This window comes from Piliocolobus tephrosceles, chromosome 4 (genome assembly GCF_002776525.5).
Source record: "Piliocolobus tephrosceles isolate RC106 chromosome 4, ASM277652v3, whole genome shotgun sequence".
In the NCBI taxonomy this organism is placed as follows: domain Eukaryota; kingdom Metazoa; phylum Chordata; class Mammalia; order Primates; family Cercopithecidae; genus Piliocolobus; species Piliocolobus tephrosceles.
In genome coordinates, this window is record NC_045437.1 from 113729976 (window position 1) to 113754824 (window position 24849).

At 60.3% G+C, this 24849-nt stretch overlaps 1 protein-coding gene across 1 annotated transcript in view; it reads right to left on the reverse strand.

The window, feature by feature from the left end:
• Positions 1–24849, reverse strand: part of UNC5A (unc-5 netrin receptor A) — a 71599-nt gene that overhangs the window by 1369 nt on the left and 45381 nt on the right. The window contains exons 2-14 of the mRNA XM_023185116.1: positions 14085–14306; positions 8839–8982; positions 8452–8555; positions 8152–8332; positions 6585–6749; positions 5376–5564; positions 4966–5268; positions 2249–2336; positions 1827–1995; positions 1403–1636; positions 1133–1282; positions 887–1051; positions 40–218 (exon numbers count right to left, since the gene is read on the reverse strand). Coding sequence (XP_023040884.1) covers positions 40–218; positions 887–1051; positions 1133–1282; positions 1403–1636; positions 1827–1995; positions 2249–2336; positions 4966–5268; positions 5376–5564; positions 6585–6749; positions 8152–8332; positions 8452–8555; positions 8839–8982; positions 14085–14306 — 2293 coding nt within the window. The remainder of the gene's footprint in view (positions 1–39; positions 219–886; positions 1052–1132; positions 1283–1402; positions 1637–1826; positions 1996–2248; positions 2337–4965; positions 5269–5375; positions 5565–6584; positions 6750–8151; positions 8333–8451; positions 8556–8838; positions 8983–14084; positions 14307–24849) is intronic.

Below are 24849 nucleotides of genomic sequence, written 5' to 3' on the forward strand. Positions count from 1 at the left end.
GTGGCCCGTGCAGGCCCTCTCTGCCCCTCTCCCACCCACCTGTCCAGGTGGAGTTTCTGGGCCAGAGTCCGCCAGTCGGCACCCCGGTTGCAGGGTGGGTCCAGGCTGGAAATGATCTTCTGCCGAATGAGGAAGGGGATCTTGAAGGCACTGGGGCCCACCAGGGCTGGGACCCCCCCTTCACTCTCCAGAGCCAGCAACTCAGCAAACCTTGTGTCCTGGAGGTGGGAGGGACAGAGGTGCCTGTTAGAACTTTCCCCAAGCCTGGGCCCACTGCCACCTCCTGCCGGGGGAGCTCCCAGACTCCCCAGAGCATGGGGGCGGCACGAGCACTGGTACATCCTGGGCGCCTCCCATGTGCCAAGGCCCTGCTTACTGGAGCTCAGAAGTGCAGTGACCTGCCCAAAGCCACAAAGCCAGTGAGCAGAGGAGCCCTCTGTGGCCTCCCTCCCTCTCCGCCCTTTTCCCCTCCAAGTCACCTCGCCCAGCCTCTGCTGACACTCAACACGCACAGCTCTTTTCATGGCCTGAGTCCTCCCTGCCCAGCTCTCACTGCCAGAAATGCTCTTCCCCTTAATGCTGCAGCCAAATGGCTCGTTCTGGGGGGCCCAGTACAAAGCCCCTCCTCAGGGAAGCCCTCCAGGGTCTCCCCTCCTGCTGCTCCCATGTCCCCCGCACTCCCCTCCCCAAGTCCCATTTGCACCTGTGCCTCCCTCTCTCTGAGTCTGGGAGGAAGCTACCAAGGGGTTTCTGGGAGGAGGTGGGCCTGGGGACAGGTCGGAGGGAGAGTGGGTGGCAGGGCAGACAGGGCAGGAGCCTTTTGGGGGCTGGTGGGGAGTTGGTAGTGGGAGCACGTCACGGCGGTGCTGCAGCCCCTGCCGTCCACCTTGGTGATGTTGAAGTTGATGTTGAAGCTCTGCCCATCGCCCTCCACCTGCCACACCCACAGCTTGCAGGCCAGGTCGCTAGTGCTGGGGCTGACGCGCTCCAGGGTGAAGGTGCAGTGCAGGTACTGCTGCGTGCCATTCCAGATGTGATAAAAGGGGATCTCCTGATGGGGGTGCAGAGAGGAGGTGTCAGGTGAGCCCAAGCTCCAGGCCCTCTGTGCACTGGCCATGGCCCTGGCCCTCACCTGGTAGCTGACGAGGAGCTTGCTCTGCCACAGGGAGCTGGGTACGTCGTGGATGGACAGGCGCAGGTTGTGGTAACTGTCCTTGAAGTGCAGGACCCGAGGCTCCTGGATCAGCTGTCCCCCCAGCTGCTTCTCCAGCTGCACCACCTCCTGCAGGGCCCCAGGTGGTCAGCCCAGGCCCCTCCCCACTGCCCCAGGCAATCAGTCCACAGGGCCAGGCATAGCTGGGCCTCCCAGCGGCAGGGGGCGGGGGTGAGGGGCGGGTGATACCTTGAGTGCGTCATGGGTGTCATGCAGGCAGTAGACCCGGATGTTGTACTCGAGGGAGGTGCAGGCCACTGGGGCAAACAGCAGCAGCTTGAGGCGCTTGGCGGCAGCCACGCTGAGGGCCTCTCCCACCAGGGCAAAGCGGCCCAGCTGCTCAGTGAAGACGTAGCAGGCACTGGCCTCCAGCTGGCAGTAGTAGAGGTGGGAGGGCGCCTCCTCGCCCAGGTGCAGCACATCCTGCGGGCGGGGGTCAGTGGGTCAGTTCTGCCCAGCCTCAGAGCCCTGGGGCCAGCTGTGGCTTCAAGAAGTGGCCGGAGACTGGGGAGGGGTGGGGGTGCGGCTCAGGGCCAACCAGCGGTGGAGGGCTGGGCCGAGCGTGCAGTTAGCCCACGTTCCCTTCCGGAGCCCGGGTCGGTTCCCTGCTCACCTCCCAGCTGCCCTCGCACGACTGCTTTTTGAGGCGCAGGCTCCAGCTGTCGGGGCTGGGCTCCCCACAGTGGTCCATAGCCAGGATGACTGGCCGGGTGAGCAGGACGCCGGGGGGTCCGCAGCTAACGATGGGACTCAGCAGGGTCTGACAGCCAGCTAGGGGCAACCTCAAGTGGGGGAATATGGGTGGGAGGGAAAGGTGTCAGTGGCCCATCCTGGGTCCTGAGGGCCAGGCCAAGGGCAGGGCGGCAGCGTCCCAGGGACCAGGGGCTTGGGCTGCAGAACCAGATGGGGCTTAGGCGCAGCTCTCCCCCCGCTGCCTCAGGCCAGGCACAACAGTGGGTGGGCAGGGGGCTTCCTGGGGACCAAAGGCAGCAGGTGGGTCCCTCCCACCCCGGGCAACAGGGCCCGCGGTCACACCTCACGTCTTCCGGCTTGTGCAGCGTGAGGTAGATCTCGTAGATCTTCCCTCGGGGTATGGCATCTGGGGGGATGAGGAGGCTGATTCCTGGAACAGCAGGAAGAGGGCCAGGGCTTACCCACTGCCAACGCATCCAACACCCCACCAGACAGCCCCTCCAGGAGCCTCCCTGTGAGGACCGACTGGTGCCAGCCTGGCCTGGGAACCGAGGGGCCTCAAAGACTGCCATGCTGGCCAACCACCCCCACAGGCATGAAGCTGACTCAGGGGCACCCCATGAGCAACTGAGGGAACCCCGGTGGGGAAAGCATGCCGCGCTAGCTCAGGTGCAGGATACCTGGGGACAGAAGGCATGCTGTACCGACCTCCCTTGTCCCCTGAAAGGCACTGGGCAGGACCAGGGCATTCCTTGCTTAAAACCTTCCCTGCCTCCAGGATGAAGTCCAGCTCCCTGGCCTGGCATTGAAGGCCCTTTGCCTCTGGCCCCCACTGCCTCTCTAGCCCAGCCAGTGCTACATACTTGATGGTTCTGGAACCACTGCCTGAGCCCCCACTGCCCTCCTGTCCTGCTTCAGCCCCCCATCTCCATTGCCCCTGCTACTCTCTGCCACACCATGGTCACCGCAGGTGGGGCGGGTCTTGAGCAACCCATCTCCTGGGCTGGATGCCCTCCCGTCGGCTGACTGGCCTCTGCTCCAGCATCTTGGAGGAGCAGGATCGGTGTGTGCCGAGAGGGGAGTGGTTCAGCAGGGAGGTGGTGGGACAGGATCCAGCAAAGACGGGCCAGGGAGTCCCTCTAGAGGTGGTGAGCAGGGACTCCCCCAGACAGGGAGCCCTCACATGAGGAGGGGCTCCCAGCTCAGGACAGCTGGAGGGAGAGGAATTCCATGCCTTTACCCCACCGAGTCCAAAAGCAAAAGCACACTCCCCAGTGGGCAGCGCAGAGCAGGGCTGGGCTGGGTATCACGGTTTCCCCGGAGAGTGCAGAGTCCTAGCCACTGCTCCCTTCACTGGCCCGAACTGCCCCGCGGTCCTAGCTGTAGTGTTGGTGACAATCCCACACATCCTCGCAGGAATGCTCTCCATGGGGAAGCTACACACACTTGCATCTTCATTCATCAGATCCTAATGCTGGGTACTCAGGATAGCGAAGGAAAACGACAGACCCCACTCATGAAGCTCTTAGCCCAGCAGGGAGAAGGACAAGTCAACCACAGCACAGGATGCGGGAGAAGTGGCAGTCGCCCACGCTGCCTGGGCAGCAAAGGGCGAGGGCTGCGGGGCCGCACTGTCCGCCTGCGTCTCTGTAAGAGCTGACAGATGCCGTCTCATCTCGTCATCCCAACAGCCCCATGAGGGGTTTGTTATCATCCGTGTGGACGTGAGGCACAGACGGCAAGAGCTGTCAGGCCGGGACCCAAAACAGAAGTCCCAGCTGAGCCGGTGGGAGGGGCAGGGGTTCAGTGCGTGTGAAGGGCAGCGCCGTGTGTCTGGGATGCTGAGAGTCCATGGTGGCTGCAGTGTGCAGGAGGATGTGTGTGAGGGAAGGGGCTGAAGCAGCTGGCCCGCAGGGGACGAGTCTTCTCTGCAGTGTCAGGTGGGCTTTGCAGGGGGCAGAGGGGAGCCCAGAAGGGGTTCGAGCACGAGAGGGTCATGATCAACTCTGGCTTCATTGGTGAAGGTTTAGAGCGAGGAACCAGGTAAGGGGTTTGGTGGCCTGTGTCAGGAGAGGCAGCAAGGGAGGACGAGAGCAGGAGGCAGCAGGAGCTATTGAGGAGAGACTGGCATGGGACTGAAGCTGGTGCGGGGCAAGGGCGGAAGAGCAGGTGACCCCAAGTTTCTGGCTTGAGCAACTAGATGATCCGTGAACTGGGGAAAGCCAGGAACGGGGAGGTTCTGGGGGAGGGTGGGAGACGGTTCTGTTTTAGGCACCAGGAGTCTGAGGTGCTGTGAGACATCCAGATGGAGCTGGTCAGGAGGCAGCTGGGTGTACAGTTCTGTCGCCTGGGAGAACTGCAGGCTGAGGATGGGGGAGTGGGAGTTATCTGCACAGACACAGCGATTAAAGCCATGGAGTGGGCGAGGCCGCTTGGGGAGAAGGGCGCTGGGAGGGAGTTCGGAGGCACACCTACATGTATGGAACACGCAGCTGGAGACGGACAAGCAAACCAGGAGCACATGGAGTCATCTAAGCTCAGGGACTTGAGAATTTCAGGTGGGAGTGGTCATGCCACAGGCTGCAGTCACTTCTTGCAAGGCAGCCATGGAAAGAGTTCATCAGAGGGCTTCTGTGCTGGGGTGGGTGGAAGCCAGGATGCAGTGGGGACTCCAGGATGCCCTCTGCCCAGGCCTGTGCTGATCTGTTTGCCCCTGGTTGTCTCCCTGCTCAGTTGCAAGCTCCTTGGGGCCGGGGCTTGCCCTACCTCTGGGCCCATGGCCCCACACGGAGACCGGCACAAGTAGGCTGGTTTGCTGTGTGTATGAACCGACAGTTATTTTGCGCCCACAGCCAACAGGAGGAAGACAGCTCTGGCCATGGCCTCAGTGCCAGCCAAGACTGAGTTCTCCCCAGAACTTCACCCCCTTTCCTTGCTGATCTGTCGCGGGACACTGAGGGGCACGAGAGGAACAGCCAGCTGTCCCGTCCTCCTCTAGGAGGGAAGTGGAGATGAAGGAGGGAAGTGGAGCTCTCAGAGCCCCCTGGGGTCCTTCCTACCTGTGTTAGGGATCATCAGCCGGCCCCCGAGGAAGTTGAAGGTCCCATAGGTCATGTTGCTGGTGCCTCGGGGCAGGGAGCGGAAGTAGTTCTGGGTGGAGAGGCGGGAGACGAACTCCTCGGCCTCAGAGGTCGGGGAGCTGTGGTGCAGTGTGTGGCGGCCGCCACCCAGGGGGCTGAGCAGGTGCCCATTGGTGAGCTGGAACTTGGGGCTGGGCCCGTCCTGCCGGGGACAGAGACTGCCCTGGTAGGTGGTGGTGGTGGTGCTGAGGTCCGGCTGGATGGTGAGCAGATGGGGGTTGTCTGCAGGATAAAGACAGACTCAGGCAGTGGCACTGAGGACATCCCTGCCCCAGCAGCCCTTGGCGTGGGAGCTGGGGCAGGAGTGCTGGGGGCAAGGGGTCCCTCACCTGCTTTGCTGGGCTTGATGCTGACGGGCTGGAAGCCTGAGGTGAGAATGGATGAGTCAGCCACGTCTGAGTCCAGCCCCTCCTTTTTCCGGCAGTAAACGAGGATGAGGACAAGCAGCAGCAGGACGAGGCAGACGGCCACGGCGATGAGGCCCACGTAGAGGGCCACATCCTCAGGGCCAGAAGCAGCTGCAGGAGACAGCGCGGCCTTGGTGGGGGCAGGGGTGTAGGAGTCTGGGAAGGAGACGTCAGCGGTCCGCATCCCAGGAGGATGAGGTCTGGACCCTGGGGCGTCTGCACTAGCTAGGGAGCAGACACTCGTGGCAGGGTGCGTGGGGTCCGTGCATGTGCATCCCAGCCCTGTATGTGCCATTACTGTGCTGTGTGACTCTGAGCAAAGCACATCCCTCACGGGCTTGAGATCCTGGCGGAGTCTGCTGCCCGGAGGATAGAGGAGGGGAAGAGCTACTTCCCCAGCGTGGATGACCTGGTGCCTGGCTGCTAGGCTGAACCTGCTGCCTGATCTTCTGGGACAAGGGCAGCTTGGGCTGGGGGTGAACTCCTGGGATCCCCAGAGCAGGGGGTCTACCTCCTGCATGGTTCCAGGTCAGTGCCTAGTCCAGGAGCAGGGGTTTGGGGGCCCTTCTCTCTGTCTGCCTCCGCAAGGCCTGGGGCAGGTTTGGGGAGGGGGTGATTGACTGCTTGGAGGAAGCTATATTGATTTTAGAAGAGTTTTGCATAAATGGAAGAAACGTCCATCAGAAAGGAATTGACACAGATAATTAGGTTTTTAATTGAAAGAATGGGGGAGGGTATGTTCTAGAGGAAAAAAAATCCAACAGAGATCTTTAATTGTTAGTTATGGCTTTGTAATTAACAGCCCTCACAAGCCCGGCGTCCCCACAGGACCTGTATGTGCACTTGGGGGATGAGGCAGATGTGAAGCTGTGGTGTTTGGGCGAGTGTGGGCAATGGGTACGCATAAGTCAAGGTTCAAATCTGTGCATGTCTTAGGAGGCAAGGGAGGTGGCAGGGCGCGCCTGGGCCCACGTGCAGTATGCTAAGGGTGAGGGGGATCCCAGAGGGCCCTGAGCCTGGAGAGGCTACAGCCTTTGGCAGGAGAATAGCTCCCTCAGCCCCCACCTCCCCAGGGCTGGGCAGGGCCAATCCAGGCAAACAGAAGAGGACCTCAGGGCAGAGAGGACTCACAGTGTACACAGAGGTCAGTGGTACAGTTGCGGGTGTCCAGGTCGGCACCCTGGCACTCCTCCCCTCCGTTGCGGGGTGCTGGGTCAGAGCACTCACGGCTCCGCCAGTGGGTGCAGTCCAGCCCACAGGCCGACCACTTGCTCCACGGGCTCCAGCTGCCATCCACTAGACAAGAGACAGACAGGCAGAGAGGAGACGGTGCAGTCAGCCTGGGTGCCCGCCCCGGCAGTCGGCCAGTGTGGCCCCTCTGGGCATCCAGACCAGGCAGGGCAAGGCAGCCTGGATTTGGGGGCAAAGCCAGGGCCAGGCCCGCGATGCACGCCCTCTAGTGTCCAGCTGGCCTTGATGACGCATGCTAATGACAGGGAGGCGCGGATGACGCCGGGGCTGCTTGGCTCTCTCCACACCAGGGAGGCTGTCCTGGCCCTGGGGCAGCGAGGGCTCTCTTGTCACACGTTGACTCTTCTGAACCCAGGGACAAGTGGACTCTGCAGCCACGGGCTGAGCCCTAGACCCTGTCAAACTGTACCTCACACCCTGTGACTTACACCCTATGTTGAGCCCTGAGACGACACAGATCGAGCCCTGACTCCAACCATACACCGCACCCCGATCCCCGCCTCAGACTGAGCCTGGCCCTGTGTGGCAGGCGGGTGGGATGGAGCCATGGGGGGGCAGGTTGGTGGGCGCGATGGAGCCAGGGCACGGAGATGGCGTGGTGAGGAGCGATGCGGGAGGCAGTGGCCGCTGGTACCTGGGCACAGGGTGGCGCAGGCTGTTTTCTGGACATTCTGCCCCTCACAGAAAGCGCCCCCGTTGAGAGGCGCCGGGTTGGTGCAGCTCCGGCTCCGTTTCTGCCAGCCGCGCCCACAGCTGGCGCTGCAGACGGACCACTCGGTCCACGTCGACCACCCACCGTTCACTGGCCGGACAGAGAAGGGCTGGGGTCAGGGAGCGGGGGCGTCCTCAGATACACTGGCCCAGGGGACGGGGCGTGAGGGCAGAGGGGCTGTGAGCTGGATACCGGTGGGCTGCGTCTGAGCTGGGAGAGAAGGCCTGGGGGAGGCCATGCTCGTGCCTGCTGGCCCCCGGGCCCTGCAGCAAGTGTGCCAGTCTTCCCTTCTCCCAGGGGGCACTCGGGGTAGCCAGGCTGAACCGTGGCTCACGCGCTCCTGCAGCCCAGACCCCAGCCTCTCCTGGGGTGACTCCTGCACCCTCCCTCTGCCGGCTCCTGGGGGTGCCCCGACTGTGCATCTTCTGATTCCCGCCCTGGAGACTCAGGAGTGGGGACAGTCTGTCACCTTTCCTAGATTCCCATCCTGTCCCTCATCTCCTTTTGCACAATGCCTGCTGCCCACAGGACCTCCAACCTGTCCCATACCTTTGCCCAGACATGCCCCTGGGTCCCCAGCAGTCACAGAGAGCCCTTTGCTTATCCTGCCTAGTCAGACACGATCTGGTTCACCTGGCCTTGGCCTCATGGCCTCTCTTCACCCCACCAGCCACATGTCACTGCCCAGGGTCACCGCAGTGCCTCTCCCTGTGACCGGGGAGCCCCGGGGCCCACCGTAGACGATGACGGCAGCGGAGGTGCTGCGGCGACGTGCCACAATGTTCTTGGCCACGCAGGTGTAGTTGGCCGTGTCAGCAAGGCGGGCCTGTCGCACCACCAGGCTGTGCTCCCGAGTGATGTATACATTGGGGTCCAGGGATGGGTCCACCAGGTCCTCGTTCCGGAGCCACTCCACCTAGGAGAGGGGGCCCTGCCATGTACTGCCAGCCTATGCGAGCCCTGCCCGGAGTGGCCCCTGCCAGAGTGACCAGGCAGGAGCCCAGGTCTAGAAGTGGGCACTAGAGGAGTCCTCACCTCGGCTGGAGGGATGCCCTCCGGTGGGCGGCAGGGCAGCACGATGCCCTGCTCCAGGGATACCTCCTTGGCCAGTGGCTCCTGCTCAAAGTTCTTGCGCAAATCTGGAAGAGGAATGAGGGTGTCCTCCTGCCTGAGGGCCTTGCACAGGCTCAGACTGGCTGGCTGCGTCCCTTGTCCTGCAGGGACCATGGCACATGGCAGAGGAAGTGCCAGGTGCACAGGGGGACATGAAGTGGCTAGGCCGTGTCCACAGGCACTTTCTCCACTCATCCAGGCAGGGCTGTGTTTTCTGACCAGACCCCTTCTTCCAGGTAGCCTACTGTCCCCTCTCCTGGTGACATCCTCCCGCCATGCGCCCTCCCCAGGGCCCCGCCCTAGACTCACAGGCTATGCGGATGTAGGCCTTCTGACTCTTGGTGGTGCCCGAGGAGCTCCACGCCACGCACTGGCACCAGTATTCCTCCAGCCCGAATACCTTTTCCACCTGCTGCCTTGAGACATTAATGCGGACCTCCATGGTGGGCAGCCCTGGGGGAGGGAGGGGCAGGTAGCCAGAGCCCCAGGGCCACCCGGAGCCTCTGCGTGTGGGTCTCCGCGCCACCCTCAGCCACTCTCGCTGCCTGGCAAGGGAGTGGACTTTGAAGGCAACCCCCAGCCTGGAGGAAACTCCGGGGGGCCCAAGAGTCACTTGATTTCTATCTCCTGAAGGCCCCGGGCAGGCTGGGTAGACCTTCCATTCATTATACTTTGTTACCTGAGGCCTGACTCCTTGGAGTCACTTACAGAAATGTCCCTAAAGGGGGCTGCCGTAGAGCTTTGGGCCAGAGGGTCTGGCCTCCAAAGACTCCAGGCAGAAGAGGTGGGGCAGACAGGCTGAGCTCTGCACCTCTGGGGTAAAAGAGGTGAGGAAGGATCTGGCCCCCTCCCTCAGCGGCTAGCAGATAGATCCAGTTATTAACAATATAATTGCAGTGATTATGTAGTATGATGCTAGCACCCTGGGATGCGCTGGGACTTAGGGTTTCCCACGTGCGGGGATGGGGATGTTGTCTTAAGCCACTCCCTTGGACAGAAGCGCAGAGGGAAGTAACTTGCTGTGGGGACCCGGGACTGTGCATCCAAAGGGTAAGCTGGGGTGCCTATGCACTAGGGAGAAACTTGGCAAGCGGGTGAGAGGGCAGCCAGCAGAGGGGGAGCTGAGCTGGGGGTCCAGGACCCGCTCTGCCTAGAACTAGGGTGAGGTGGGGGGACTCCGCTCCAGGCTGGACTCAGCCTCCCGCCTTCTGCCATACCTGGACTGAGGCAGGCTCAGGACCCTCTAACAACTCAGGAGCGGGGGCAGCAACCCTCCTCCTGCCCGTCTGTAGCCAAAACCAGCATCCCCAGCAGTGAGAAAGGACTGTTTGTTTCCAATTTCTCCTCCTCCTGACCCCAATTTCCCTCGGGTCATTGGCTTATCAGAAAGGGAGAGAGAGGCCGGCAGCCAATGTGTTTCCATTGTTAACAGCGAAATTCAATTAGGGCTGCATTGCGGGAAGAGTGGGCCGCCCAGCTGAGCCGCAGGCCGGGAGGCTGTTTCCCTCATTTCTCTAACATGTCTTTCTCTGACGCTTCCCAGACCCTCCTCAACAAGTCTCTGGGCTCTCACACTATGTGTCCAGATTTTTCCATCCCTTTGTTCCTGTCGCTGGCCAGCTGTCATAGGAGATGGCAGGGCTGTCACCTCTGGAGAGATCATGGTAGCTGGGCTGCTTCCCTCCATTCCGGGCACTAAGACACCCAGTGTGGACACTCTCAGGGGGTGGGGTGGGCAGGCTGAAAACGAGGGGGTGGCTCACAGGGTCCTCCTATAGGAGAGGGGCCTTGGGCCTTGGGCACCAGCTGTCTTTCAAGATGACTGAGGGCATCTGCTAAGAAGATTTGGGAACCGGCCTCCACTCCCTTCTTCCTCTCTGCCTTGGGGGTTAGGGTGGGAGACCTCCAGAACGTTCTGAACTGTGTACTTTTTCTCCCGTGGGTGGACATGTCTGTTAATAGTTCCTCCATCCCCCGTGGTGCTGTGGGGAGCCTGGCCCTCCTCAGAAGCCTCACCCATGGCCCGTGGGCTCAGCTTGGGAGAACGGCACTAAATTGAAGCGCTCCCTTTTCCTTTCCCTTTGTCTTCCCTCCCCTTCTGTCCTGCCACCTCCTCTCCTGCCTCTCACTTGCATGAGTGAGGGCCAAGTGTGTCCTCAATGTGCCAGCTCCAGGCAGTGCCTTGGTGGGCGTGCCCTTCAGCCCCACAAGCTCCTGGAGGGCAGTGCCTGAGGCGGGGGCTGCAGACCTGGCGCTCCCCCACCTTTGATGTGAGGGGCTGTGCACTCCCCTCTTGTGGATCACCAGGCAGCCTGGTTCCTGGGAGCAGTGTCTGGGTACAGCTGTGTCTACACCTGCCCGGTAAGTGTGAGCAGGTGCCAGCCTTGGGGAGGGACCCCAGGCCAGCGGGCCTGGGCGGGTGTGTGTGTGAACCCGGGCTGCCCAGGGTTTCTGGCTGGGGCTCTGAGGCCAAGCTGGCACTTCAGTTCTCACCTTCTCAGCAATCTGCTTCTAAACAATCTAATAACCAATCCGTTTGTTTAACACAGAATAAATTATACTCCCAGACCAGACTCCAGTGCTTGGTTTTGCAAATTTCGGGCTTTTTTAGTGTCAGCAGGTTTGGGTTCTAGCACTTCAGGCCTTGGTCTCCGTCCCCTGGCCTTCTGGATAAGGACTGAGGGCAAACGAGAGGGAAGTAGGTGCTCTCCTGGGTGTCCACCCGGCCACCCCCAGCCCCACACACGAATGAATGGGCTGCAGAGCTGGGTGGACCTCCAACCCCTGCCATACCTGTCTGACCACAGGATGTTTCTAGTTTGGGGATCTTTGGCCTGTGTTGCCGTGTGGCGCCACTGCCGTGGTATCTGTCTGTGGGTAAGGAAAGCCTTTCTCTTCACCTCAAAGCACTCGATGCTTTGGGCTGAGAAATCGATGAGATCAATGAACATTCAGAGGTTCTGGCCATGGGAGGCCTGAGGTCGGATGCTCGGGGCAGAAGAGGACCCTGGTGGTTACGGGTGGGACGTGTCCCAAGCTTTGCTTCTCTGCCCCGCAGGAAGAGAACAGGGCCACAGGGGCCTGCCGGGGAGTGTGGGCCGGGGGCTCCCGGTGTGTGTGCTGGCCCGGGCCTGCGACTGCTCATTCAGACAAGGTGCTGGGTTCTGCCAGTCCATGGATCTGAGCCCTCATGATGGCAAGGGTGTTTCAGACAGAGGGGTGTGCACAGGAGCCCGGAAGGGGGTGCTGGGAACAGCAGGGGGCTGGACTGGAGCTTCCAGGCTGCAGGAGAGCAGTTCTCTGGCTGTGCTTCCCTGGGGGACCTCCCACAGCGGTGGGAGAACTTATGCTGAAGGGACGCTGGGGAGAAAGGAAAGGCCCCGTGCTGGGTCCTGACTGGGCCTGTGAGATCTCGAGGCTTCCCCCAACCAATCTGCAAGGGGCAGGATGGGGGCGGTCTCCTCATCCCCATTTTACAGATGAAGAAACTGAGCCCAGGGAGGGGAGGCACTTGCCTGCAGTTCTCCTGCAGACCCTCCCACCAAGACAAGGTGGGCCGTGCTGCTGGGCAGGGAGGCCTCTGGCACCACTGCTGGGGCCAGGAGAGGCTCTGGTCCTGGGAGGTGCTGGTCCCCAGAGTTCTGTTGGGCTACATTGGCCACCAACCCTCTCTATCTCCCTCCTGAGGGTAGGAGGCGGAACTGGATCACTGCCCTGAGAGCGTAACTCCTAGTACCTAACCCAAGGTGTGCCACAGAGCAGGTGTTCAGCGAACACCCAAAGACCGCAGGTGAGAAGCTGCAGTCAGGCCAGGGCGCTGAGATGACACTTGGGGGAGGGAGGCAGCCGGTGCTGACCCTTACGGAAGGGCGGGGTGTGACTGCTGCAGATGAGAAGGCCTGCTTGGAGCCCCAGCGGGGCTCTGGATGAGTAAGAGCCAAGGCCTCAGTCTCAACTATAAAACGACAAGCTGAATCTGGGGCTAAATGGCGCTGCCTAAATCCAGGGCTCTTTAGCTCACATCAGATCACTGCCAGAGCTTCCAAACTGTTCTTCCTGGCCGGGGTCTTGCCCTCCTCCAGTCTCCCTGTGCCCAGCATCGTCCTCCTACAGTGCAAGTCTGACTGCAGCCCACTCAGGTGTCTCACACACACTCTGGTGTCTCAGCCACCAGGGGCCCCTTAGCGCAGTCTCCCAGGCACCGCTGCCTGCCCCGGGGCTCGCTCTCGCCCCATACCCGGGCCACTCCAGGCTGTTCTGCGCCTCTGCACCTTGCAGTCTACGGGCCTGGGTGATGCCCTTTCCAGGCGGTTTTGAGACCTGAGCTTGGATGTTCCTCCTGCTCTGGGAATCCTTCCTGGGCCATCTCTCTAGGCCCAAGGTCCCCAGCCTGTCCTTGGCATCAGTGTCCTGGGTGACACCTGCCTGTCCCAGCTGCACTGTGGTTTGAACCTCATGGCAATGGCCTGTGTGTCCCACACGAGCTGTAGGACTCAACAGGGTATGTGTGCTATGTGTCTCAGGATGGCTGAGGCCTTGGTGGGAGGGGGCTCAGGACCACCCCCGAGATGTCCTTATGCGTGGGGTGCTCCACAAAGCACCAAGGGAGAGGAAACTGAAACAGGCTCTAATGAGTGAGGAGGAGGAGGAGGAGGAGGACAGGGAGGAGAGGAGTGGGGGGGAGGAGGAGAGGCTGTTGTCCACTCCTGCCTCTCCCTCTGCCAGTCCTCTCTGGGGCAGTCATGGAACCCAGACATGTGGGCTGTCTGCCCACGTCCCCAGTGCCTGCTTAAGGCCAGGGCTGGAGGTGGGGAATGTTGTGTCTCATGGAAGAGGCGCTTCCTGGGTCTGCTCACTGCACCTAGAACCCCTCTCGCTGTGTCCCCAGCTGAGTCTGGCTCCCTCCGCTCAGTGTCTCGGGACCTGCCGCTCCCGTCAGTCCCCATCCCTGCCCCTGAATCACATATACCTCTGGCCATGCCGCTTGCAGCTCGAGATCCCCTAAGACAGTGGCCTCACCTTGGTCCCCTGCACACCCTCACCCTCACTGCTGACCCCACTGGCCCGCCGGTGTCTGCCTCCAGGCTTCCCTGGGCCGTGTCCCCTGCCTGGGAGGCACTTCCCCTGCTTGGCTCCCTAACCAGTTCTTAGGCCTCTCTCAGTTTACACATCACCTCCGCTGAGGGGCCTCTCCTCTCGCTGAGAGGTCACCGCTCTCTGCCTCTCTGTGGGGGCTTGGGCTCCGCGGTGGGCTGCTGTGTCCCCGGCACGGGAGTGGGTGCGCACAGAGAGGCGTGAGTGAATGCCTGACTGATGGAGTGAACCAACGCACAAGTAAACAATCGCTGAACCTGAGGTCTGGGAGCTCCTTGACCATCAGGGACCCACTCTCTCCCGTTCCTTCTCCCCAAACTGCTGAGGGGTGTCGCCTCCGGGGAAGGCCTCCGGGGTCCAAGGTGGGAAATCCTGGGGGCAGCTGCAGGCTCCTCTGGCCTGGCCGAGACTCGCCTCCCCCTGGATGGGCCCTGCCCGGGGAGGCCCCCGGCTCAGCTCACCGCTGCTCCCGTCCGTGCTGCGCTCAATCACATGGTCCACCTGGCGCACCCACTCCCCGTTGCACTTGAAGAAGATCTGCGTGGCGGGCACGGCCTTGCACACCAGCAGCACCGGCTTGTTCTTGACGATGTACACATCCTCGGGCTCCACCAGGAAGTGGGGAAGTAGGTCCGGGTTTGCACCAGGCACTGGGTTGGCCACGGTGGCACTCTGCTGGGCACCTGCAGCAGGGTAGAGGGGGAAGGTGAGGCAGGGGCCAGGCTGGGCAGGGCAGAGGCAGCGGCTCAGCAAATGATCCCACCATGGGTTGGGGCGGGTGGGAAGAGAGTAAGTCCAGGCTCTGCCATGTCCCAGCTGGGCAATCTCAGGCCAGTGAACATCCCCCACCTGGGCCTCCACGTCCTCCTCTATAAAAGGGGGGAAGGAGCAGCCCAGGCCATCCTGAAGACCGTGGCGAGGTGAAATGAGACCCAGGCAGAGCCCCAGCACCGAGGCGGCCTGGCGACCGCCTTCCTCGAAGTCCAGGGATCTGGCCAGGCAGGCCCCTGCCCGGGAGGTCCAGGGCAAGGCAGGCCAAGGTGGGAAGGTCCCTGGCCAGGCAGGTGGGCTGCCTGGGGCGGGGAAGGAGCAGCCCTGGCCAGTGGCCACCTCTGGGGCCCTGCTTCCTGGTTGGCCCCATCCCTGCTCCTGCACATTGTAGGTGCTCAGAAACAACACGCCAGGTGGGCATAGGCAAGGCGAGAGCCAGGAATCTGTCTGGGAATCTGAGGTACCCACCTCCTTCAAGGAGACCTGAATATATGGGTTTCCTTCTAATTTTAACGAAAACCACAACCATCCCACAAGTCATTTGTTGCTAATTACACAGGTAATTGGCTCTGAGGCATTGGCAGAGGTAAAACCCCCAGAGTAGTCTGACCCCTGCTCAACCAGCAGGTTCCCTGAGAGGGTGAGGTGGGGGCCACCCTCAGCTCCCACACCCCCCAGCTGCCCTTCGAACAGGCCCTCAGCCAGCCTGGCCTCCCCTGGGGCTGTAGTGATCCCCCCACCAATGCACACTCACAACTGCAGCCCCTGGGCCTAGAGGGAAACCCTGGGTTTCCAGACCATCTATTCTGCTCCTCTTAGTGGTGACCTTGGGGAGCAAGCAGCTTGCTGTCTGTGAAATGCAGGTGACAGCTGCCTGTGGGGGAGGCCACAGGCCCCTCACATGGTTGGCCTCTGGGCTCCTCCACCCTCCCCACAGGTGGTCCAAAACCCACCCAGGGCTTCAGCCCGGGAGGCCTGGGCCCACCCTACCCACCGAGGGGCACATATACCTGGCCCACTGCCCCTTTCGCTTCTGCTTGCACAGGGACCCTCTTCCCACAGTGGGAGTCCGCCCTTCACCAGGACCCTGGTTTCACGGGGAGAGGTGTGTGCACCAGCTCCTGCAGGCGCCCTGGAGGGCAGGCTCGGACTGAGGGCTCAGGAGCCTCTGCAACTTCAGGCAGGTCCACCCCACCCTGAACCTGTTTTCTCATCTGCAAAATGGGGCGTGGTGCCCAATTCTTAAGGTTGTTGTGAGGATGAAATGAAACAGGCTTGAGGCACTCAGCACAGTGCCCAGGGAACGATGGCTGCTGTCAATACCCCCACGATTCTACATGGTCCACAGCAAAGTGCTGCACCCCCTCAGCTCGGTCATCTGCACAGCAATCTCATAGGGGTGAGAGCCAATAAGGAAACTGAGGCATGGAACTGGCAGGTGCCTTAGAGATGGCAGAGGGAGGCTGGCTGAGCTGAGGGGCACAACAGCTGTGTCTTTGTGAACTCAGGGGCAGATGGGTGCGGAGGGCATTTGGGACATAGCTGGACAGTTTGTCAGCTGCGGGGTCACTGGCCCTCCCTGGGCACCTGCCTCTCCTCTCACCCTCCAGCCTCCCTGACTGCCTCCTGCCCGCCTGCCAGACTCCAGCCTCTCCCCAGCTTGGCTTTCTTCCTTGTGTGCCCTCCCACCAGCCACCACCCCCGGCATGTTCCTGCAGCTCTGTTATGGACACCAAGCCCTCATCATAAGCGAGTCACACCTGCAGTTCACACTTCGTGAAAATTAAGGTCACCAGACCCACCCTGCCCTGAACCACCTCTGCTGGGGTCTGTCGTAGGCTCGGGAAGTGGGGGAATGTAGGTGATGCTGGGGGGTGGGACCTAGACACCTTACAGATGGGAACCTGAGGCCTGAGGGGCTCCCTTACCCCAGAGCCTCCAGCTCAGACACTGCGGTCATCAACTGAACAGTCACCTGTGTGCTCGCCATGGTCACTTGGCAGCCACCGGCCAGCCCTGCCCCAGGAGTGGGACCCAGGGGTTGCTCAGGGAGAGCAGGGCGGAGTTGGGCTCCCACATGGTCCTCCCATGGTCTGAAGAATGAATGGAAGGGGGTGGTCTTGGGAGGCTGGGGAGTGTGAACCCTGGAGTGTGGGTATGGGGTGGGTGCTGCCGGCCCAAGGGTCGCTCTAGACATGGACGTAAGCAAGCCGCAGCATTTGGGAGGACCCTAGGCCGTGCAGGGGACAGGCCAAGCTGGATGCCAGAGCAAGCCTTGCAGGTGTTGAGAAGCAGGCAGGTGTCACCAAGACCCCCCAGTGGCAGGTTCTGGGCCGGCCTGTGCCATGTCCCTTAACAGGTAGGGGAGCTGGGTGGGCAGGGGTCCTTGGCTGGGCGTGTGGGGGCAGCGAGGGGGTGCATAGCCCTGCAGCCTCCCTATCGATCAGCACGCCAAGCACTGCACGCGCCAGCTGCCCAGTGAACCCAGCACAATCCCTCATGTCTGCATTTAACTGCTAATGAAAAATAAATGTACTGTGACCAATAAGGGGCATAGCTCACTTCTCCAGGGCCTCCGTCACACCACTCTGGCCCCAGGGGGCATTTATCCGGTGGACCCAGGGGGCACCCTCCAGGCTGCAGCTATGTCCTCTAGCAAAGGCACTAGCAGCTATGCCCTCTAGCAAGGGCATGGGTGGGGTAAATTCGGGTGCTACTGGATGTCCTCTCGGGGCTACAGGAATCTTCCTGGGCAGTCAGGGCTGGCATTCCCTGCCTCTGCCCCCCGAGCTCACTGTGTGACTTCTATTCTTGCCATCAGTACCTGAGATCTGTCTGTCCCCCTGGGTGTCCCAGTCAGGGCTCTCACCTGAATGAAGGCACAGCCGAGCCTCTGGCCTCCCCCACTGCACATCCTAGGCTACTAGCGTGAGTTTTCTTTCCCTTTCCATGTACTTGTCAACCAAAGACAATGCCAGGCAGTGCATGCTCAGTCCAAAGGACCTAGGATCCTTTTAACAGGGCCTGAGAGCTGATTAGTTTGCCGTAGTCCCCACCACTCCCTGATGCCTCACCCCGGGTCTGTTTCTCCCATTTCCATTGTTCATCTAGCTCCCATGGGTGTTTCAGAATGGGGCCAAGTGCCTTTGACTGACATCACTGAGCCTCACGTTCTGGCCCCAGTTAGTGCTCTAGTCCTTCTCTGCAGAGACACCCATGGATCCCTCCAAGGCAGGAGTTTCCCACCTCCAGGTCTCTGCCTGAAACTCCCTTCCTTCCTTCTTGGCCAGTGCTTTCCTACCTTCTCTCCAGGGCTCAGCTCCAATGCCACCTCCTCTGGAAAGAGGGTTCCCCACCTCAACTCTCCTGGGAAAGTACACAGGCCGTCCGTCTCACCCTCTCTGCATCTAGGGCCCGTCCTCGCTGGTGCTGGAGCTGTTGTCACAGGAGAAGCAGGCAGGTGGCCCAGGCTTTGTCCCCACCCCAGACTGTGCATCCTCGGTCCGTGCCATGCAGCACAAGGCTACTTAATGCGGGCGTTAGCAACTGGGGAGTCGGGGTGGAGTGCCTACCACTGCTGCCTCTGGGGCCACGGAGGGACAGGCGTGCGAGAACACTGCCAGGGCGGACACGCCTTGGTTGCAGTGGCTCGTGGGCCTGCAGGAGAGCAGGCACGTACGGGCCCACCAGCTTCACAGGCCCTGCCACTTCCCAAACCCCACTCACCCCTAGTTTTCCAGAGGCTCCTTCCGCCATGTCAAAGCTTTCCCACTGGCACAGGGCGTGACCTGGCCCGGCTGCCTGGATTAAGTTAGAAGACCTCATTCACCGACTAGCAGATTCCTGAGGGTACTTGATCCCCAGGAACTACAAGACTTGGTCAGACAGGGCTGGGTGGACAGCTCAAGCCCTTAAGTGGAACCCGATTCGCAGTGAACCCCGGGGCCCATTGGCTGGCCTTGCCTCTCTCAGGAGGGAACTGGCTGCCCACATGAGCTGGAGCTGGTGCCCTGCTCGGCAAGGGTGGGAGCAGCAAACTGGACAACCCCTACACCCCACATCTTCTCAGGAATAGCAAGGGGGAGGGGCAAGGCGTGTGTGTGCGTGTGTGTGGCGCGCGCGTGTGTGTGCACAAGTGTGTGTGTGCACGCGTGTGTGTAGGGAGGCTGGGGGCTAAGTGGGGGTGGCAGCTACAGAAAAAAAGGGAAGCAGATGAAGCCCCACGGCCGGTGACAATGGGAGGCAAGAGACCCCTGGGCAAGAAGCCTCGGACGGAACTGAGCCTGGGATGGATGCCACCTTCTCCCATGACCTGAAACGTACTCATTCTTTTGACAAATACTTATTGAACGCCTGCTGTGTGCCAGGAACTGTTCCAGGCACCGGGATCCAGTGCAAAGAAGACAACACAGCCCCCCTCTCCGAAGCTAGCTTTCAAGTTGGGGAAACAAAGCAAAAGAAAACCCAAGTGCTGCAGACACAGATGAGGTTACGGAGAAGGTGGAAGGGGCGGACTTTCAGAAAGGGGTGGGTGAGAGGGCTCTCGAGGAAGTGGGGGAGCGGGGCTCAGATAGGTGCCATCTGAGCAGCGCCCTGAACACCAAGGCCAGGCTGCAGAGCGTGCTTGGAAAAGGGAATGGGGGAGGCCCTAAGGCAGGAGGGCTTGTTTGAGGATAGCGGGGAGGCCAGTGTGGCCTGGGCAGAGGGAGTGAGGGCGAGATGCGTTCGGTCAGAGAGGAAGCAGGGGCTGGACCCCAGGGCCTTTAGGGTTGAGTCAGAAGTTGGGATTTCATTGCCAGGGCCATGGGAAGCCTTTGGGGGTCATGTGAGGCACGTGGTGCGCTTCCCCTGTGGGAGGATTGGAAGGGGAGGGGTGGCACTGGGCAGGGGGGAGGTGGGGAGGCTGCTGTGGGCATCCAGTGGCGTGGACTGTGGTGAACCTGCTCCACCTGGTCCACCAGGGAAATGTCAGCAAAGTTGTTGCCTCCTCCTGGAGGCCTTTCTGGATCCACATTCTTTGTCACTCACCCAAGCACCCGCTCCATTCCCTGAGCCTCCATCTGGGTTAATGCCACTTCAGGACCAGGGTGAGTTTCTACCCCGCCTCCCTTGTTAGACCATAAACACCCCAGAGGCAGGAGCCCAGGTCTGACCAGGATGCTGACGGAGCGTTTGTGGTGTGACTGAATGACCACCGCTTTTTCCCACTAGAGTTTCAGATCTGCCCAGGGTGGCCCCTTCACTCCTGGTCTGTGGAGAGACCCAGAGAGAGGGCAGAGCAGCCCACAGGCGGAGCAGCGGCCAGGGAGAAGCCAGCCCCTCACTCCAGGCTGCTCCCAGCCACCCCCTGGCATGTGCTGCTCTTAGAGGCTGAGTCCTTTTCCTCACCTGCAGTCTGGGAGATAAGACTCGCCTGGAATCTGAGGCCCAAGTTGGGTTTGAAAGTGCTTTCAAATGTATTTTTAAAAGCACCAGAAAATATGAGGTGTGATTAATCAAGCTATTAATGAACCCGTATATGCTGAGCAAGGCCTCCATCCCTGGGGGCAGGGGAGGGGTGGAGCAGGGCGTCCCTCAGTCTCACTCAGCTGGGAGAGGTGGGTTCTACTTCCCCAGGGCAGCTACCATTCCTTCCATCCTCCCAGCGGCCTGGCGGTGGGCGCCATCTGCCCCGCAGGCCACACGGTGTGGTTGAGGAACACAGCCAGGGGCCAGGGCAGCAGCCCCTTCCTCTACTTCCCTGAGAGTTGTTCTGGATGTGAAACGGGGTAGAGGTGGAGGCTGGGGCACAGCAGCCAGCATTGCACCACTGAGTCCTGGATGCTGGTGCCCAGCAGGCCTTGGGGAGCCCCTGGGCAGCCTCCCCACAGAGGTTTGACCCCAGTAGGTCTACCAGGGCCTGGGGTCCCTGCTCTACAGGTGCTCGGATGTCCGGGCATGGGGAGTGGCACAGGGTGACGTGCCACTCGTGCCTCTGGCTGGCATTTGAGGCCCTGCTGGCCTTGCCTCTAGGGATCCCTCCACACCCGGCAGTGTCTTCACCATGTGCAATTCTCAGGGCTTCTGCACATTCTGTCCCAGGTTCTGCCTCCCTCTCACTTTCTGGCTAACAGTGCCTGATTATCTTTAAAGAATGCCTTCCTCGGGCCGGGCGCGGTGGCTCACGCCTGTAATCCCAGCACTTTGGGAGGCCGAGACGGGCGGATCACGAGGTCAGGAGATCGAGACCATCCTGGCTAACACAGTGAAACCCCATCTCTACAAAAAAAAAAAAAAAACACAAGAATGCCTTCCTCTCAACTCCTCCTACCATGCAGACCACGTGGTCCAGGGACTGACCCCATCTCTGGCCCCACAGGTGGGCACAATCCCCCTCTCCCATCCCCACCAGTGGTTCCCAGAAGGACTTGCAGGGCGCCCCATCCAATAGACGGGATTCCAGCATCTTTGTTGGGCTTTTAGGAAGGGAGACCCTCTCCCTGTGCTGAGCTTGAGCCGTGGGCTTGGAGCCCTGGAGTTGACGGGGGCCCCAACAGGGAAGGGCCAGTCCTTCAGGCATTGTAGGCCCTGGTGAGGCCGAGGGGAAAGGCAAGCTATTCACAGGTCTGAAGCAACAGCGTGAAGAGTGGAGACAACCAGTGCAAGGGAGAGGCCAGCTCCTCCTGCCAGCATCAGAGGCCTCAGGGTCCACGGGCCTGGAGGCAGGGCTAGCTCGGGATCCCCAGAGCATGAGCCAGTACATTCCTTTTTTTGGCTGAAGCCAGTTGGAGTCAGGATCTTTCTATCTCATTGGTCCACCTGCCCATCTGCTGTCTGCCTGGGTGACCGCTACGCGTCCTTCAAGGCCTGCTCAAACACTCCCTCCTCCAGGAAGCCTGCCCTAACCCCAGTCCGAGCTCCCACAGTCCCTGACTGAAGTCACCCTGTGCCTAGAATATCATATTGTCACCATTTCTGCGTGTGTCTTCCCATATAAATTGTCAGGGCCTTGAGGGCAGGAGCCACCCATCCCCACAGCCTGGCCAGGGCCTGACACACAGCCAGAGAGTTTTTGCGGGATGAATGTTGAACATCATTCCCAGTAATGGGACAAGAGCCCAGGAACGAAGGGCTAGAAGTGGAGGAGGGAAACTCAAATCTGGCTGGGAGCCAGCTCCGCTCACCTTCCAGTCAACCAGTGAACCCATCAGTTCAACGGGAAGGGAACCAGGTTCTTCAAATGCCAGCGCTGGACTCTGGGGAAGCAGAGGGGTCAGGAAGCCACTGGGCACAGTGGCAGGGGGCAGGGGGTGCAGGAGCCCAGTGTGGCTCAGGCAGGCTTGCAGACACGCAGGTGAGTGGGGCTGAGCACTCCCTGCCACCTGCATCCCTGCGGCCTGAGACGGCGGCATGAGTTTTTATTTTTTACATTTATTTATTTATTTATTTTTTATTTATTTATTTTTGAGATAGAGTCTCGCTCTGTCGCCCAGGCTGGAGTGCAGTGGCGCTATCTTGGCTCACTGCAAGCTCCGCCTCCCGGGTTCGCACCATTCTCCTGCCTCAGCCTCCTGAGTAGCTGGGACGACGGGCACCTGCCACCACGCCTGGCTAATTTTTTGTATTTTTAGTAGAGACGGGGTTTCACCGTGTTAGCCAGGATGGGTTCGATCTCCTGACCTCATGATCTGCCCACCTCAGCCTCCCAAAGTGCTGGGATTACAGGCGTGAGCCACCACGCCTGGCTGAGTTTTTATTTTTTAAACATACACAATTCTGTGAAGAGGGAGCTTCACTAGGAGGCTCTGATAAGCAGCGACACGTTCTGCACTTGCTGAGAGAGAGACAGAGAGACAGCGAGACAGCACCTCTGGTGAGGAGTGCAAGGTGGGAGTGGCAAGTCCTGTGACCTGGGTTCCAGTCTCTACCAGAGACTACAGATCTGGGTGGCACAGTAAGAGCCATGAGGGTCCAGGCAGCAAGTCAGGTATGAACCTGCCTGGAGGTAACAATGGGGTGCCACCCAGCCAGAGCAAGCTGGGGTGCACGCCCCTGAATTCTTTCAAAGTCAAAACGTAAAAAGCCTCTGTACAGCCTGCCAGCTGCTTCCCTGACCTTCTTGGACCCCACTGCAGCCCCCTTGTGCGAACCGCCTATTTCTAGAGCCTCATGGTTCTCATTTGTGAAACGGGCAAATAGTGGATGAGGTGGGTCGGGAATGCAGTCCACCCCGGGACTTGCTTCTCTTCTTCCGCTTCCAGTCCCCTTGGTCCATCCCTCCGTCCATCCTCTGTCTCCCAGGCAGTCACCCCCAATAGCACAGGACTCCCTGGAGGGCAGGGACAGGTCTGCGCCCAGGGTCCCAGGGCCCATGCCCGGTGTGTGGTGAATGCACGAAGGTGGGGAGAGGGCAGTGTCTCCTGTCTAGGAGGGTGCTGGACGTGGAAGTGACCGGATGGGGATGAAAGTCCCTCTCAGTGCTCCTCAGAAGGGAGGGCTGCTCCCCCGACCTACGCTCACACACAGGCATGCACGGTGCTCTGGTTTCCATAGTAACGTGTGCATGAAGGTGTCACTGAAGCAGCAGCCACCTCCCCGAGATTGGAGGAAAGTCACCCTCTTCCCCAGTGGGCTCCAGGGGCCTGGTCACAAGGACAGACACGGGCATCACGAGGAGGACATGCAGACAGGCTGAACCACAAAGAACAAAGTGAGGCAGGGCGGAGGCAGCACCACTCCCAGATCAGAGGACGACTCTGCTGCTCAGGGGCACCCCTGGCCCCTTGCCTGCCAGCCGCTGCAGACCAGGCATGTCCTCCACCCCGGCCACTGCTCACAGGCTCCTTCTTCCTGCCTCTGGTTGTACAGACAAGGAATGTGAGGCTCAGGCCTTGCCTAAGGTTGTACAACCCACCAAGGACTTGAGCCAAATGGCCGGGGCCAGGCGTGGGGCAGGGCTCCTGTATCTGTTCTCAAACCCTCTGCACTCACCCCACCGTAGGGCCTTTGCACTTGCCCTGCCCGCACACACTGCCCCCGATCTTCCCACAGCTGCCTGCTCTAACCCCTCCTATCTCCGCTCTGGCAGAGTCACCATCACCCAGGACCTGGCCTGTGTGAAGGAGCTCTTCCTCCCCCTCCCCTTTCCCAGTCTGTTTTCCTCCTCACACCTGCCACCATCTGAAGTCATCTTGTTTGTGTGCTTGGTTACTCTTCCCTAAAACATGTCACAACAGCAGAGATCACATCTGTCTTGCCACCCGTCCCAGCACCAGGCACAGGGCCTAGCACTGGGTAGGAGCTAAGCCAAGACGTCCCAAATGCAGAGTGAACTGGCTTGGGCCTTCCCACACTTAGTGTGACACTGTTGCCATTGCTAAGTTCCTGAACCCACTCGCAAAGGGAACTCAGAAACTCCTGGAGTTTCTGTGATGGGGGGACGGGCTCCTGGGGCCCCACCCAGGGGCCCCTTCCTGCCGAGGGGCCTCGCCTCAGGCCAGAGAAATAGTTAATAAAGCTGAGGTCTAAATAAGCATTTGATTAACAAACGATAAAATAGCTATTGTGTCCCTGAATTAAGCTGTAATTGTGGCTGATAATTGGCTGGTTAGAATTTAATAAGCTGCAATTAAATAGAATGGAATCCAGGGTAATTATGTGGTCACACGGCCCAGGGAAAACTGGGGAAGGAAGGTGCTTTCCTGCCTTGGAATCCTTGGCTGGCGCCTGTGCTTTGATAGCTGTAGTGTGTGTGTGTGTGTACACGCACGCGTGCACGCGTGTACATGTGTGCTTCTGTGTGTGGTGTGTGTGTTTCTGTGTGTGGTGTGTGCTTCTGTGTGTGGTATGTGTGTGTTTCTGTGTGTGGTGTGTGTGTTTCTGTGTGGTGTATGTATGTGTTTCTGTGTGTGGTGTGTGTGTGTTTCTGTGTGTGGTGTGTGTGTTTCTGTGTGTGGTGTGTGCTTCTGTGTGTGGTATGTGTGTGTTTCTGTGTGGTGTATGTATGTGTTTCTGTGTGTGGTGTGTGTGTTTCTGTGTGTGGTATGTGTGTGTTTCTGTGTGGTGTATGTATGTGTTTCTGTGTGTGGTGTGTGTGTTTCTGTGTGTGGTGTGTGTTTCTGTGTGTGGTGTGTGTGTTTCTGTGTGTGGTATGTGTGTGTTTCTGTGTGGTGTGTTTCTGCGTGTGTGGTGTGTGTGAGTGTGTGTGAGCCTCCCTCACCTCTCACCTGGCAGAGGCAGGTGGCTGGCCCAGCTGCCTCAGAAGCATTAGGGGCACTAGGCAGGCTCTGAGCCCTGCCAAGGCCTGTGCCTGCCCCGGCTGAGGGAGACATAAAGATTCCTGGCACAGCTCCCCGAAAGGCAAGAGGCCAAGGGAGGGTGGCCGGCAGGGTACTGAGAACACGACAGAGGCAGGTGGGTAGGGCCTTCTGTCTTTCTAATGAGGAAATGGGCTCAGAGAGGGGAAGGACCAGCTCA